The 17,717-nt window shown below is 37.7% G+C and overlaps 1 protein-coding gene across 9 annotated transcripts in view; it reads right to left on the minus strand.

The window, feature by feature from the left end:
* SLIT2 (slit guidance ligand 2) overlaps positions 1-17,717 on the minus strand; it is a 375,202-nt gene that overhangs the window by 36,646 nt on the left and 320,839 nt on the right. For 6 of the 9 annotated variants that reach the window (XM_053901653.1, XM_019453603.2, XM_053901651.1 and 3 more), the window contains 4 exons: positions 16,129-16,253; positions 15,892-15,989; positions 13,962-14,101; positions 9,806-9,832 (listed from right to left, as the gene is read on the minus strand). In XM_053901653.1, coding sequence (XP_053757628.1) covers positions 9,806-9,832; positions 13,962-14,101; positions 15,892-15,989; positions 16,129-16,253 — 390 coding nt within the window. The remainder of the gene's footprint in view (positions 1-9,805; positions 9,833-13,961; positions 14,102-15,891; positions 15,990-16,128; positions 16,254-17,717) is intronic. The other 3 variants (XM_053901649.1, XM_019453611.2, XM_019453613.2) reach the window with 1 other exon arrangement.

Below are 17,717 nucleotides of genomic sequence, written 5' to 3' on the forward strand. Positions count from 1 at the left end.
CTCTGTCTCTGTCTCTCTCTCTCTCAAAATTCAACATTAAAAAAAAAAATAAAAAAGAAATGCCTGTGCTAATGCTAGGAGTAAAAGGGTGAACTATTATAATAGCAACAAAATTATATTCCTATTCTCATGGAGATTATACACGAGAGGAAGAGGAGAGAGATGTTAGTCAATAATTTCAAAGTAGTTATAAGATTGCTGGTGTGATAAAGGCCAAGTGGAAGATGTCATGGTGCTTTAGGAGGGGGACTGACCATGTGGGAAGTGCTTTTAAAGAATTTACACTGGGAGGGGAGAGTGAAGAGCAGGGGAGAGGCTCTGTGTAGGAGGCTGTATTCATGGAAAATCTCAGCTCTGAAAGAGTGGGAGTGAATCTGGGAAAACAAGGCACCAGAAGAGGTCACAGAGGCCGGCAGGGGCCATGTGGTAGAACGTGCAGCGGGTACCACTGAAGGCTTTTTAAGTTGGAGGATGGCCAGATGATACCTGCACTTTAAAAAGAACATTCTGGTTCCAGTGAAGGATGGACCACAAAAGGGCAGAAAAAAATGGACATGACGGATGATTCAACTTGCACTTAGGTGGCAGTAGATGAGATGGACGGCCTGGAGAGATGTTTGGGAAGCAGAATTTATGAGAATTTGTGATGGATTGGATGTGAATAGGGGAGAGAGAGGGAGTCATCTCAGACTTCTAGGTTTCCGGTATGTATATATTTGGAAGTACTTCTCAGTGACATAGAGAACACTTGAAATGACCAGGTTTTCTGGGGCAAAATCAGGAGTTTAAAATATAGTGATGTGGTGTTATGGGTTAATTTGGGTCCCCTCTCTCTGTCTCCTAAAAAAGATATGTTGGAATACTCCGGTAGCTCAGAATGTGATCTTATTTAGAGACAGGATCTTTGCAGAGATAATGAAATTAAAATGAAATCATTAGGGTGGGCCCTAATCCATTATGGCTGATGTTCTTATAAGAAAGAAACACATGGCATAGAGGAAAGATTGAAGAGACACAGGGAAAAGATGGCCCCACAGGTCAAGGAGAAAGGCCCACATGGATTGTTCCCTCAGAACGGTCAAAAGGAACCAACCCTGCAGACACCTTAATTTCAGATTTTTAGCCTCCAGAACCATGAGTCACTAAATTTCTGTTGTTTAAGCCACCCACTATGTGGTACTTTGTTACAGCAGTAACAGCAAACCAATATAGGTGGTAAATGCTAAATCATTAGAGAATTATAGTGGGGATAAAACTTTCAATTTATGCCATATTTCATTTTTTATTTTTGACCCCTATCTTTTTGCATTCCTATTTCATTTCATGTGGCTGTCCTCTCCTTGTCCTAAAATTTTCTTTTAGGTCTCTGAGATTCTCTAACAGATTCTGGAATAAGTGATGCACAAGGAGAGGGAGGAACCCATGACCATGACCTCTGCACTGCAAAAGAGTCAAGGTCCAGCAGAGCACAGCAGAGTAGGTGGGCTCCACACTTGCTGCGGGGCTGGAAGTCTCCCTGCAAAGCACTGTGTCTGGGTGAATTTGGACCAGTTCCTTGGGCTTCTCTCCAAGAGGAACTGCTGTTAACAGTTAGGGTCTCGCTAACAGGGAAGGCTGCCCAGATGGTAATGAAGGTTCTCCTCCTTTTAGGGTATCAAAGGTGACAAGGGCCAAGGGAATCCCAAACTACTGTGTTTGTAGAGAGGGAGAAAAGTGAGTCCAATGTCTTATTTCATCAACTTTACAACGAATTGGGAGATGGGCTTGAACTTTGAATGAAAGCAACAACTAATAATAACTACCAAGTATCTATATTATTATTACTTAAAAATAATAATCAATGTTTTTATTAAATTATGTCAAAGACATCAAAGCTCATGATAAGTGGAGGATGCCTGTGTTGAATCTTGTCACTAATCATAATTTACATTTCCCCCACACGTTCAAATTTCTTAAATATGCCTTTTCTTAAAAAATACTGGTTTAACTCAGGACATTGTTGAAAAATTTTATCCACAGTGATTCTTTGGCAAATCAATGAATAATGAAGATACTATATATTTTGTGGGAGTTAACATTAATGTTTCCTGAAACTAATAAGAATAGTGTAAAAGGAAATCAACTACTAATAATTGGATTAGTTTACATGTACCCTGGTGTGAGAATTTCTTATTTGACCAAAATACAAAGCTGCTTTAGTTTAATAATTTTCATAATAAAATGTTGAGAAGAAATATTTTGAGATAGAACCACAAAATGATTCAAGGACATGCATGATAATGCATGATAAAGTCCTTACTCTGGAGAAGTTACAGTCTGGAAAAATTACAGAAGAAAAAAAGACTCCTAATTTTCCAGTATTCCTTGGGTTTCATTTAGTGACTAAAATATGGACAGCATACTGGGGGCACCTGGGTGGCTCATTTGGTTACACATCTGACTCTTGATTTTGGCTCAGGTCATGATCTCATGGTTCTGGTTGGTGGGATCAAACCCTATGTCAGGCTCTGTGGAGAGCCTGATTGTTTCTCTCCCTCCCTCTCTGCCCCTTCCCTGCTTGTGCATTCTCTCTCAAAAATAGGTATTTTTTCAAAAAAATGACTTAAAAAATATGGACAGCATCCTGGCTTAGAAACTGGATTAAAAACTTTACTACACAGTCCCCAATTCATTAGTACCCCTGATGGGATTTTTCGTCTTGGTAAAGTAAACTAAGAAGACATTTTTGAAGAGTTATCGGGGTGGGAGGGGTAGGGGGTACAATTAGTTGACGTCTGCCTGCCAAGAAATCTGGGCAGCAGCAGGTGTCACCTAGGCTTGTTCAGACCTCAAGGACCGCTGAGCAGAAACAAGGTTGTTATTTGGTCCCTGGATTAGGATTTCTGAAATTTTTCAACTTCAACTCACTCTGCTTAAAATATTCATCTGTTTAAAAAAAATTGTTTTTTTGGGGCGCCTGGGTGGCTCAGTCGGTTGAGCCTCCGACTTCAGCTCAGGTCACGATCTCGCGGTCCGTGAGTTCGAGCCCCGCGTCGGGCTCTGGGCTGATGGCTCAGAGCCTGGAGCCTGCTTCCGATTCTGTGTCTCTCTCTGTGCCTCCCCCGTTCATGCTCTGTCTCTCTCTGTCTCAAAAATAAATAAATGTTAAAAAAAAGAAATTAAAAAAAAATTGTTTTTTTAACGTTTATTCATCTTTTAGAGACAGAGAGAGACAGAGCATGAGCAGGGAAGGGGCAGAGAAATGGGGACAGAGAAACGGGCAGAGAATCTGAAGCAGGCTCCAGGTTCCTAGCTGCCAGCACAGAGCCTGACGCAGGGCTTGAACTCACGAACTCTGAGATCATGACCTGAGCGGAAGTCAGACACGCAACCAACTGAGCCACCCAGGTGCCCCCAAACTATTCATCTGTTTTAGGGGCACCTGGATGGCTCAGTTGATTGAGCATCTGACTCTTGATTTCAGCTCAGGTCATGATCTCAGTTTTGTGGGTTTGGGCCCAGGGTCAGGCTATGCACTGGCAGCATGGAGCCTGCTTGAAATTCTCCCTCTCTCTCTACCCTTCCCCTGCTCGCACTCTCTCTTTCTCAAAATAAATAAATAAACTTCAAAAAACATTTCCGTTTTATACCAATAAAGCAATAGGAAAAAGTACATTTGAATTATTAAGTATCTCATTTCTATTTTCAAAAGTTAAATTATAGGTTATAAATGCAGGTTGAGGATGTCTACAAGAAAACCAGTTTTAGATATGGGTACACAGCATTGCTGGAACACTTAACCGTTGCTAGTTTTTTGCTAACATAATCAGATTTAGTTTCTTTTTTCTCTGAGACAGAAAAAACAATCTCAGAGTCCGTTCTGGGAATCCTGGGTGTATGAAGGGGGAGAGGAGGGTTCTGGGGCTGCAACTGCAGGCTGTTCTTGTTCCTATTTATAAATTCTTACCAAACGAGTTTTTTTTTTTTTTTTAAATGCAAAAGGATCATTAATATTGACAATAATAGCAAAGGAACTTATGACAGCAATCTGAATAACTGAACCAGAATTCTGGTGTTAAACTTAATCTGTTATGACACTCTCACATATACTTGTGACAGGGGAGGAAATCTAGTTGAATTCCTTATAGAATCCCCAGGACACAGAGTTTTGGGGGGTCAAGCGCATCATTGTTCAAATATTTGCATTTTGAGTTCTTGCTTGGCTCAGGAAAATCCTGAATGATTGGTAACCATTTTATCTTATTTGAACTGGTGCAGCAAGGGAAGGTATCCAAAACGGTAACCTGCAAGTTGCCTGGCACAAACTAGATGCTCGATGGCTGCCGAAAAATGTGAAAGATGGCACTTATTTGATTGCTTTTCAAGGGAAAAAAAACTTTAATTTTTTTTTAATGTTTATTTTTGAAAGAGAGAGAGACACACAGAGACAGAGTGAGAATGGGGGAGGGGCAGAGAGGGAGAGGCAGAAACAGAATCTGAAACAGGCTCCAGGCTCTGAGCTGTCAGCACAGAGCCTGATGCGGGGCTCAAACCCACGAACTGTGAGATCATGACCTGAGCCGAAGTCTGACGCTCAACCAACTGAACCACCCAAGTGCCGCAAGGGAAAAAAAAAAACAACAAACAAAAAACAACAACAAAAACCTTTAAACACATTAATGAAGGAGACCCAGAGATATGAAGAACAACCTAAGGCAGAACAGAGAATAAGGAAAATCAGTAGCAGATTTGTGTTCTGAGATCCCAGCCTGAGGGATTGCTTTTGCAGGCGGGACTGGATGCACAGCCTGGTGGACTCTCTGGTATCTGTATAATCTCATCTGCCAAATAATGACGGTTCCAATTGGAAACAGACAGGATGAACTCAGGAATGGTAGGAGTGTGAGTGTCAGTACTTAAGTGACATGTTTGAGAAAGGGAAGATAAAAGGATCTGAATGTTTCTCATTACCAAAATTTTAAAATTCCATCCAATTCCTATAAAAATTTGTATATTTCCCATTTGTTCTTTATTCCTATTTAAAAAAAAACACATTCTCTCTCCTCTTACAGATCTTTCAGTGTAGCAAGGAGATGGATAAACTGAGAAGAGGGTGGACACAGTTGATGGGATTCTGGGAGTCATCCCAGGACCTGTTAATTGAACTACACCTGCAGGAAAAACATTTCTATTTTCTCCTCTTTTGCAGAACCAGTCCAGCTCTCTTTGTTACATCTTCTGCTTAAGGTTATAATCCCAGGCACCAGAGCATATTAACATGAACAGATGCCCAGTCTCTGATCTGAATATTCAGTATCCTTATCAATGGTGATGGTAATAATTGACTGTATTCATCACTAAGAGTGTGCTGTTATTTCTTCTAATTTTTTTCAAAGAGCCAACTCTTCCTGAGGATCCTTTTTAATAATATGATGCTTTCTTATTTGTGCTCACTATACTGAAATCTGTCCTATCAATTAGAAAGTCCACTGACCTCTAAAATATGATGAATAAAGTACTCAGATCATTCCCACTTCTCTAAACTTAATTAAATCCACTGGTTTGTACAGAAATATAATGAAAAGATATTGAGGGCTTGTGAATTCTTGAAGATCCAATAGTCACTGATAAATGTCCTTTGAGTGCAAAAGGTATGCAAAATGGACCATGGGCAGAAGGTATACATTGCCACAAAGTAACATCATGAGATAAAGTGAATCATACTTCAAAGTAGGAAGGCTCAGGAAAATACTCTATACATTTGGATAAGATATTTCAAACAAGGAAAATCATCTTCTGTTCTCGCTTTTGTTCCAAATAATACGAAAGGGGTTGCTCCATCATGTTTTGTTTGCCAGAAAGCTTGATTAGTCTTCATTCAGAAAAAGATTATCTTCACTTATCAACTAGTAAAGGAACCATATTATGCTGTCCACTTTCTTGGGATATGAGAGAGGATGCTTTGTACTGGTGAAATAACTGACCCAATTTGAACTTGAAGTACAGAATCAAAGCCAAAGAGTTTGCCTAGTAGATGTTTTATGCATTTAAAAAAGTCACGTTTGATGCTTAGCACAGTGTCCAGCATAAGGTATTTTTAAACATCTTTTGAGTTTTTAAAATGAAAAATTTACCTCCCCTGAAAATAAACAGAAAAGGAGGTATTTTTCAGTACTTCCTCTTTAGAACACTGGTGTCAAATAATGTGGCCAATCCCAACAACTACTGAAACCTTAGAAATATTTAACACTTATATTCAAGATAAATAAATCCAAACTAGATTGAATAAGGCTTGGTTAAGTTAAACTGTTGTTTTGGGCTCAGTGAGCCTTGCCTACTAACTAAAGAGCAAGTAGGACCTGGTGTTGAAAGGTAGGAAGATGAAAGCAAACCACACAATCTTGTTAGGCTGCCAGAGTATTCTCTCTATTAAAACAGACTGCAGAATAACGGGAATTGAGCCCCCAAACCAAGAGCACACTGTACACACTGTATGTTAGTCAACTTGACAATAAATTATATTAAAAAAAATAGTGAAAGAAAAAAATTAAAAATAAAATAAGATGAAATAAGAGAACCAAAAAACAAAAACAAAACAACCAAAAACCACCCAACAAACAAAAAACAGACTGCAAGCGTGATTGCAACTATACTGATCTTGAAACAAAGACCTTAAACATCTTGAGGCAGAATTAATAACAGGCAATCACTATTATTAAGGTTCATAAAAATTTAAAAAATATAACAAAACCTAAAAAAAAAAAGAAAAAAAACCCAGTCAAATCCAAGAGCTCTTCAGCATTCATTATTTCCTTATACTTCAAGTCAAGTGGGTAAAGAGAACCAGAGACTTATTTCTGAAGTCTTTCCATTTGAAATGTGCATGGAAAACAGAATTACAAAATAATAATTTGAAGACAGTACTTTATCCATTCATCAGTTGATGGACATTTGGGCTCTTTCCATAATTTGGCTATTGTTGAAAGAGGTGCTATAAACATTGAGGAGGGCACTTGTTGGGATGAGCACTGGGTGTTGTATGTAAGCGATGAATCACAGGAGTCTACCCCCAAACAATAAATTATATTAAAAAATAAATAAATAAAAATAAAAAATAAAGTAATACACAAATTGTGGAGATCAGAAAATATAGAGGTATGTAAAGAACATGTAAATTTTGTAATGCAGAAACTAACCAAATCATGTAATGTATATAGAGAAAGAGTTGAAAAAAAAAAAAGAAAGAAAGTACTGGAAAATATGGGAAGAATATATTATGCATATAATCTACTTTAGGTAGGAATTTCTTTATCAAAATTCCCTTAAGGATTCTTAATGCCATTAGGAATGGCAGCCCCTGAGGTTTCTGGAGTATAGATATTTAACACTGTAAGGTGTTGTTCCATACATTCTTCCATGTTATTCTCAGGCATGGATGTGAGGTGGGACAGATGTCATTATCCTTGTTTCCCAGAAAGAAAGAAAAAAAAAAAAAAAAAAGACTGCCAGAGATCCCAGAGTTGATAATATTAACTATAAGGATAAGAAATCTGAACTTTTCCCCTTAGCTACAAAAATTCATCAGTACCCCACCTGCCTTATATGGAAGGAGGTAGCCTAAAAATCAGGGGAAATAGTTTTGCAGGCATTGATTAGGCACTGTCTTTTTTTTTTTTAACTTGTAGATAAAATAGATTGTTTGCCTTCATTTGAATTTTGTGGCTACAGCTTTATTCTTTTCAAATGCACATGAAAGACACTTATGTACAGAGAACTGAAGAGACAGCAGAAGAAAAGCTTGTTTATCACAAACAATTAGGCAGAGCCACTGAGTGATGGGAAATAGTTCCAGGCCTGGAAGATAGCAGCAGATACGAAGGAATTGATTCCAGTGGAAGCCTCCCCACCCCAAATCCCAGTGCATGCCTTGGGGTCAGTTAGACATTGGTTTGCATTCAGATCCCTACTTATAAGGTGTGCATCCTCGGGTAAGTGTTTTCTCATCTTTTATACAAGTTATTGCTTAAATTTTTATTGTTCACATCTACAGCGTTCTTTTCAATTAACAATATGTCACCTAATTATGGAGCTTCTTTTTATTTAAGAAAGTTGCTGTCTGCTATAAAGAAGTTGAAATTTAATTTCTTGTGAAGTTTTGGGTTAAAAAATAGAGCAAAGTTTGAGTGCTTTTCAAAGCAAATTCACTCAGCAGGAGATTCTTGGAAAGAGAAGGCATCTTTTATAAACATAAGCATGAAATTTAGTCAACACAGGAAACCACATGGTGATTTAAAATACTATCACACTGCCAACCTTGTTCCTGAGAGTATATATAACTATTTATGGTATATTCCTATAACAGAACAATTGCTATTATTACTCTGAGATAGAAGCAAACATTAAACATCCCTGCCCCAGACCACCAATTACTTTAGTACTTTTAAAAAGAAAAGATGACATCTGATCAAGGATGTTATTGGATTCGTTAATCTTCAGAGAGCTGCACAGGCTATATTTTAACATTCTAAAATATGAAGCCATTTTTTTTTCATGTTTTTCAACTTAACTCTGTACGTAGTAAGAGTAAGTGACCAAACACAGCATATCACCTGAATAATGCAACAGAAAAAACAATGGAGTCCTTAGCAAGCAGAGACAAAGAGAGCTGCTATATAATGCATTCTATGTTAGCCCTATCATCCTACTGCAAATGTTTCACATATAATCAGAAATGTCAAGACAAGCACATATTGTGCTTTTAGGACACTGTGCCTACACATGACACTTGAAAACGTCCAATCAGCTGAATGAGTAAAAATCCAATGTTATTAGTAATAATTCTGAATCTTCAAGCTAAAATTTCACGAAGATTTCATGATAATTCTCCAGAAATGCCTATCACCCTAATTACTCTAGGACTTCCTTTCCTGGGCCCTGATGTTTTGGGGGATCTATTTGGACCATATTGATGTCTATGATTAGATATAGGTGTTTTTATGCTTTAAAAACACTGCCTAGTAGGGGCGCCTGGGTGGCTCAGTCGGTTAAGCGGCCGACTTCGGCCCAGGTCATGATCTCATGGTCCGTGAGTTCGAGCCCCGCGTCGGGCTCTGTGCTGACAGCTCAGAGCCTGGAGCCTGTTTCAGATTCTGTGTCTCCCTCTCTCTGACCCTCCCCCGTTCATGCTTTGTCTCTCTTTGTCTCAAAAATAAATAAACGCTAAAAAAAAAATAAATAAATAAATAAATAAAAATACTGCCTAGTAGTTATGACATTTTATACTGTGTTTGACAATGTGACTCTCAAAATCAACCTCTTGGGCTTTGTAATATTTATTTCATAAAATGTTTTAATAAATACAAACATCTTCCAGTATTTTACATGTTTCAAATTACTAAAGGTGTTAGTTTAATGTCATGGGAAAATTCCCACTATTAAAAAATTTTTATATCTACACCCTATCTCTGTACTGAATGACCTATGTTTTTCATTGTAAAAGTAATTCATGTTTGTGGTATCTTTAAAGAGTAAAAGCATACAGACAAGTAGGAAGTAGAAAACATTCATCTTTCTTTTTAGCCACCCCTTCTTCCGAGAATTTCTTTCAGAGCCTTCTGGAAATTGGTGAAGTGCACTTCAGATGCCCTTTTTACAGTGTTTGGCATAGCTATGTGTATGGCAAGGGTCTGAATGACTGATTTGAGATACTGGTTTCAGATTTTGTCAACAGTCTTTTTACCGTGTACACACAATAACATCTGTGTAGCTTTAAAAGAAAAAAGGGAAACTAAAATGAAAATCATAGTAGACTTAAAAGGCAACTAACCTTTTTCCACCTCATTCAGATTAGCAGCTGGCAGCGACAAAGACAGAAGAGACAAAAGACTTTTTACATTGCAATACAACAGCAGAGCACACGAAGCCAATGTGCGGCATTAACAGAGAAGCCAAGGGTGAGAGCAAAGTAAAGCAAGGCTCAGATTTCTTACCTACGGCAGGGCCACACGCACAAACATGGAGTAAATGAGGCAAAAGGTAAATGCCATCCCAGGCAGCGAGAGGTCTGCATCTCAACGAGTTCATTTAACAACCAGCAGGTTTACTTTTTAAGACGTGCACTTCATGGTTTGTGTGTGGGCATCGGAGGTTCGGAAAATGAAGAAATAATGGCACAAAATGGAAAAGCTAAAATGGTCTGAATATTTTCCACAAAATACTTTCTAAGTCCTTACATGCCCAATTTGTATGGAAGCTTTCATTTCCTGAACTGATGTCATCCCATTAAGTAATACCATGGTTTATACTGAGACCAACTTTGTGTCATCTTTGTATATGGTCCCATGAGAATAGTGTGAGGAAGCATAGTCTTGACGTAGCTGATCCAGGGTTCTGACTCTTAGGAAACATGCGAAAACATATTTTTCGATTCAAACAACTAAGTTCATACCAGAGCTTGAGAATAAGTGTCAAGTTTTTCAGCTTTGCAGGGATGCTATATACACAATTTTCATTTTTCTAGGTTTTGAGCTAATATACTTTCTAATTTATAACTTGAGGAATTCCATAAAAATTTACCTCCAAGATATGCACTCTTTTTAGGAAGGATATAATAATGATTAAAAACAAAAACAATTTTGCAAGCTGAAATTAACACCCCAGACTGAATTTTTAAATTATTTAATTATTCCAGAGTCCTACTTCCTGAATCCTTAGCATTTAAATTTAAAATCCTTAAAATTTAATTTAAAATCACAGTGAATTAAAATTTCCAAAAATTAATCCTCTGAAAAATACTAGCAAGCAACAGTCATATTATGCAACTAGAAGGACAGAGGATGGCTTGAGTTAGGTAGAAAAGAATAGTTTTGGTAACCCAGGTGGGGAAAGTGTTGCAAAGATTAGATAATAAAAAACAATATTGACCCTTAAAAATTATGTTGTCAATCCCTGCAGCAGGAAAGAACGGAGAGTTTTCTCCTCTAATAAATCAATCACTATTTACTGTGGTGTTTTGGTCACAAGGGCTTAAATAAATTTAATTTCCCAATGGCAGTTCATTCTATCGTACAGCCTACCCATCACACAGTAAGTTCTCTGTCAGACTGCTTTCGGGTCTTTGAATTTCCTCCGTTAGCAACGTGATGTCCATTTCTGAGTCTTGACACAGGTGCTAAAGGTAAAGCCTTTCACCATAATAATTTACAACCTTTTCCCATGAAGTTTTATTTGTTCCTACTAACCAGTTCACTTTCTCATTGTTTGCCTCTGGGGGTACAGAGTAAAACATCTCCAAACAGAAAAGCAACTTCTGACTTGAGTGATTTTTAAACAATGACAACATGATTATATTCCCTGAGCACAGCACGGTTTCTCTTCCCAGGTCTCGTACTCATTAATCAGATTCCAAACTTAAATCTGAAACAATATAGCCACATTATTAAAAAAAAAAAATCCTCCCTAACTGCAGGCTTGGATGAAGTGTGATATGAAGCTCTAGAGTCCAATTTATACTTCCTATAATTAAAGGCCACTTATGTGCCACTCATTTCAAAATCTGCAGATGGTTGCTTGATATTTTGTAAATGAGCTCACTTCACATGTGGACCAAAATACTACAGCTAATGGGTGAGTATGTGCCCAGTTTAGATATCTGCTCTAATGCCAACTGTCAAACTCCTTGTTGTCCCCAAGACCCAGCCCAGTGACAGTGGTAATATCTCCATGTTTTGTACACTGTGAGCTTTCTACTGAGTTCAGTATTTTTGTTAATTCTTTGCCCAAATTAAGGCAAACCAGTATTTGCAATAGCTATGACTAAAAACATCTAAGAGTCTCAGTTCTTGCTGAGAACTGTGATTCTGGACAGTCATGGCAGGTTCCCACATGATGGCCTTTATAGATGTCACATTTTGGCTAAAAAGTGGTTTTGCTAAACTTTGGGGTTTTTTGATGTGTTTCATAAAAAGAGATCTGACACGGGGAAAATGAGGCTTCATAACACTTCTAGAGGAAGTTGCAGTGAACTGGATCACTTAGGATGGAGAAAACGTGATCAAGAAGAGAAGGTACAGGAAGGAAGCTTGGGAGAGAAGGTAAGGTGAAGACTCAAAAGAAATGGGTGAGAAATAAGATACAGCAAATCTAAAGCCAAAGCTGGTGGACCCCTCTCCAAACCAACTGAGAAGAGTTTGCCACCTTCTGTAAAGTATCATAAAAAAGGCATCTAAGAACCTGAATACAAAGTGCTTTCAAGCCTCAGTTTTCATCAGGGCATATAGATAAATTCTTGGTCTCTGTGCTCAGGAGCACACTGGCTAATAATCCAAATGTGCTTGAAATGCTTAGGTCTAGTTTAGCCTGGTCAAGTGGAGGTTAGTTTCAAGAGGCTTCCAAAATTAAGCCCTTAAGATAATGATTAGAACAATGAGAGGAAAACAGAACTTCTCTCTCCTAAGAAGGTACTAGGTAACAGATTTTAGTGCAAACATCGGGCTTCTTGTTCAAGTCTAAGTTAGCTCAGCCAAGAAAACTCAAATTCTCAGGGTAGCTCCAAGGGCCCCAGGATCTGTCTGTGCATGCAGGCCATTGGCAACTCTCTGAGGTGTGACACAAGTAATATTAGTGTGAATGTCAAAGCTATGTAGCACCTACACTTCCCAACCATTTTAGAATGGGTACTTGTTGAATATATTTGCTATCCTTTATTAATGTGAAATATCAAAGAATTCAAACTAGTCACTAAGGGGTCCAAGGCTGCATATATGTAATAGAACAATTATGATACAACATGTTCAAATTCCTACTGGAAACTTAGTATATTACACTATATGACATCAGATGCTTCACTGGTGTGAAAAAAAAAACCCAAAACAAACAAATATGGAAAAGGCAGGTTCAAAGGCACTCAAACAAATCTGGGATGTCAAAATAGAATGCTTGTATTTTATCTAGCATTTTCCCATCAGGAAAAGTACTTATTGAAATGCAAAGTTTGAGTATTCCATAAAGCTTACATTTCAAGGCTACCCTGACAAGTCTCTGGGAAAGTGAATCATACAGATGTGCTCTCATCTTTTCATGTTTAGAGATGTTAACCTCAGTCATCTACCCAGTTATCTTATCCTCTGATATTCTTAACTATGTATTGAATCATATGGAAATACATAGTTAATGAAAAATGCCCATCAAAATGAAAATGGTAACTTTGAACAGAGTCACAGAATCTACTTCCCCATCTTTCCTTGTAAATTGAATGTGTAACATTCTCTTTTCTCCATCAACTTTAAAACTAAGTGGTTTATTAAGGAAACGAGATAGCAACTATTTCACTTCTTATTCATAGCCACAAAAATCCATCAAAACAGATATATTGACATAACAGGGTTAGCCGAAACTTGACGTTGCCTTTATAGCAAATTGGTTTGTGCAGGGAAGTTTATCAGTTCAGACAGAGTTATGAAATTTATCACCTTAAGATACGAAACGTCAGGAAAAAGGCGATAATCATGAGATTATCCAATGTGCTCAATATCTTCCTGATTCTGTTTTATTTTGAAGGACAGGAGTTACTAGAGGAAAGCACTCACTAGTGAAGAAACACCTAGGGACACAAGTAATCTCAAATGCTTAATTGTGTTTTGACTGTGAAAAAGTGGCCTCTTTTCCATATGTATTGGTGGGTTGGTTTGCATAGGAGAGGTGCTTTACGTCAAAATGCTTTACAGTTGTGGGAATAAAAGCTTCAGAATGGTAACTTTTGCTGGGTAGCATGACTGTATGTAGATGTCTGTGGTTTGAACTTGCTGCATCTTTTATTTGGTTGATCCAAACCATTTTTGTCTGTTATTCACATTACATCTAATTTTCAAAACACCTACCGGTTATGGAATAATACAATGCTTACTATATGCATACGACACAGGGCCACTGATGCTTTCAAACAGGTACACTACTGATGGCACAGCATTTTCGCTTCTCCTTACCTGTGTACTCAGGTGGGCAAAGGCACGTGTAGTTGTTAATTCCATCGACGCACGTAGAGTTATTTTCACAATCGTTATCTTCACAGTCATCAACATTGACTTCACAATTTTCTCCTTCAAATCCATCAGCACAAATACACCTGAACACCAGGGGAGAAAAGACCAAAAAAAAAAAACAAAAAACAAAAACCGAAAATAAAACAGAACAAAAAAGCACGTCCTTGGTGCATTTAGAACTATATAGTCTAAATACTGAAAAAAGCTAAACATCCTCATCCATTACAGACATTTTAACTGTTAAGAAATTAAACTTTAAAGTACTTTTAAAAGACATGTAGTAGGCATGAGTTTAAAGTAGTATCCCCCAAATCAGAAACAATTTGAAAAAAGAGAAGCTTTGCCGGCTGCAAGATGGCAAACAGCCCCATAGTCCTATAAGTCAATATATCCAATGTATTTGCAGGTCTAAAACACAAGCAAGGTTTACAGCCCTAGATACATTGATCTCAAGTTGTGCTCTAATAAAACGATTCATGCTTCTTTGCTCATTAATGAGGAGCAACTGGGTCTGACATTAAATTTTTTTTAATGTTTATTTAGTTTTGAGAGAGAGAGAGGGGGAGAGAGCGTGAGCAGGGGAGGGACAGAGAAACAGCTAGCACAGAACCTGAAGCAGGCTCCAGACTCTGAGCTGTCAGCAACGAGCGCAATGCGGGGCTCAAACCTATGAACCATGAGATCATGACCTGAGCCGAAGTCAGATACTTAACACACTAAGCCACCCAGAAGCCCCGGTTCTGACTTTAAAAATTACACCACTTTCTGGCACCTGGGTGGCTTAGTTGGTTAAATGTCCCACTCAGCTCAGGTCATGAGCCTGAGGTCCATGAATTAGAGCCCCATGTAGGGCTCTGTGCTGACAGCTCAGAGCCTAGAGGCTGCTTTGAATTTTGTGTCTCCCTCTCTCTCTGCCCCTGCGCCGCTCATGCTCTCTCTCTTTCTCTCTCTCAAAGGTAAATAGACATTAAATAAAATAAAGAAAAAAAAATTACAACACTTTATATCCTAGCAGTAATGTCTTCCATATCTCAAAGCAAAAAAAAAAAAAAAAAAAAAAAAAAAAAAAAAAATCTGAAAATAAAATTACATCTTCCTTGTCATTATAAAATGTAAATGTTCTCTTTAAGTCTCAACAAATACAATATTTTTCAATGACATAAAATATTGTACATTTATTTTCAATAGGTATCAGGATAATCTTTGAGTAAAGTCTTACTGAAAAAAGAGACCATTTCATAAGAGAATGCAGAAATGAAGAATACTTACTGTAAAAAGTGATATTTCTAACAAGCTATGTAGTAGATTAACATTCTTATGTGAAATTATTACTGTCATTATAAGAACTCTATTTCATAATTCATGAAGTACATCTGAAGTAATTGTACTGTATGATTAAATAACTCCAGATTAAAAATGTTCACAGCATGTTTGTCTACTCATTTTGTGGCCTGGAAATGAATCATTAATTTTCTGTTCCAGTGGGACCTACGTCTTATCATTACACACTGTCTGTGAAAGCAATACACAAAACAGATGAATATGCATCTTGAAGTAGGAGACTATTGGCTATTAATTAGCATAATAGAGCTACTACTCTGTCTTGACCTAATCTGACTATATGAATCATAACGCATGCATGTGCATATGTTTAAAAATTCTTGATTTTATAGCATCCCGAGTTGGGAATACTGTAACGTTTGTTTTTCATATTACAATATCTCTGAGAAGGACGAATGCATATTGTTCTGGTGAACACATTTCTGGCATTCTTTTAGGAATAACACCCTTTGATTTGAAAAGGAAAATGAATGTTTGCTTAGTTATTCTTGTTCCAATGCTTCAGACAGAATATTAGAGTCCAGTGACCTACCAGAATCCATCTTTTTCTCCTTCCTTTAACTGGCAAGTTCCTCCATGTTTACATGGGTTACTGATGCATGCATGAATAGGAACATCACAGTCCTGCCCCTGGAGAAGGAATGGCCAAGTAAAGTCAAGTGTAAACAAAGCAGATCTCAGTACATAGAGAAAACACAATAGAATGACGAGGACCCACCGAAGAAAGCTATGTTTTCAGATGATGTCTCCCTTAAAAGTTTCTACTTACCTTGAAACCATACGGACATGTGCAGCGATAAAAGTCAACTGGGTCATTGTTACAGGTGCCATCATTTTTACACGGATTTGATAAGCAGGGATTACATTTAGCTAGAATATTGACATCCACGGGACCTGAAAATTAATTTAAAAACATAAGAAACTGATACCTTGTTATTTTTAGTTCACTTATTTACATGCCTTAATATAACAGTAGATTTTGTACAAAAAATATTGGTCACATATCTATATGTATTTCTCTTCCGTGAATAAAACAGAAATCTGCATCATCATATAATGTTCAAGAATGCAACAGGAGACCATCTCATTGAGAGCTGTGGTGAGATCGTCCAACTTCAGAGTGGGACTATGGGTTGTGATCTTAGGTGGTAAGGATCTGATGTTAGTGATGCAAGTGTCACGGGGTCGATCCCCTCAGAGGTTAACTAGTCTATGTGGATGCATTCCATGACCATTGCCTGCACTTAACTTCAGTCAGTTCTCATGGAAATGCATACCATCAATCCCAAAGAGGACTGTGTGTGTGTGTATGAGTGTGTGTGTCTGTATGTTGGGGGATATGTGTGAAGGTTTAATGAATACATATAAATACATCAGTGCAATTAAAAACACAATAGGGGCGCCTGGGTGGCTCAGTTGGTTAAGCATCGGACTCTTGATTTTGCCTCGGGTCATGATTTCATGATTCTCTCTCTCTCTCTCCCTCTCTCTCTGCCCCTTCTTTACTCTCGCTCTCAAAATAAATAAATAAAATAAACTTTAAAAAATACAAAAGTATGCACCTGCCCTGATAGCATTAGTTCAGTAGTGTTATTTTCACACAGGAGAGAGAAAACAGTGCCACCTTTATGCATATGGAAATAAACCAAAAATATAATTTCCATTATCTCTTCCCTCATATCCTCTTGGTTCAGTATGCTATCACATTAGCACAGGCATGTGGTGGGTGAGATGTCTGTTATCTTCCTCTCCAAGAAGAAAACACTATTGAAATCATCTTCTCTTGCAATCTCACTTTTTGGGAAACACATTTTAAAAATCTCCTGTTCCGTGAAAGGTTTAGATTAAATGCAGATTCACGTGCAACCATTTTTCTTTGGTTGCACATATTCATTCCATAAATGGCTAACAACGTGGAAACTGTACTGTTTTCAATAAAATTATGATCCACTGATGCTACGTTTTGCCATATTTTTGAGCGCTCAAAAACGCTTTTGGCAACGGAGGAGGACAATAGAAGAGTGACCTATTCATACATGTAAAATGCAAATATTTTATAATATAATAATGAATCATGTTTCTGTCATCGCCATCTCTCTGTATTTCTTTATCCTCGCTGGGACAAGCAGCAATGATTCCAGCTGCACATTTCATCACACGTTATTTCCAGCAAAGTCATCTGAGTGGGCTGTACAGCATGCCCCTCTTCCCACCATCACTGATCTAACCTTCTAAGGTACCTCCAGCTGAAAATTCTATGGTTTCTGCTCACATAAACTATCTTTTGTCAGACTTTTTCTGCAGATCACAGTTTATGTTTGTGATTTGTCGGTCTACTGACAGAAACATAAAGAAAAC

This window comes from Panthera pardus, unplaced genomic scaffold (assembly GCF_024362965.1).
Source record: "Panthera pardus isolate Hobbes unplaced genomic scaffold, ASM2436296v1 HiC_scaffold_13, whole genome shotgun sequence".
Lineage (NCBI taxonomy): Eukaryota > Metazoa > Chordata > Mammalia > Carnivora > Felidae > Panthera > Panthera pardus.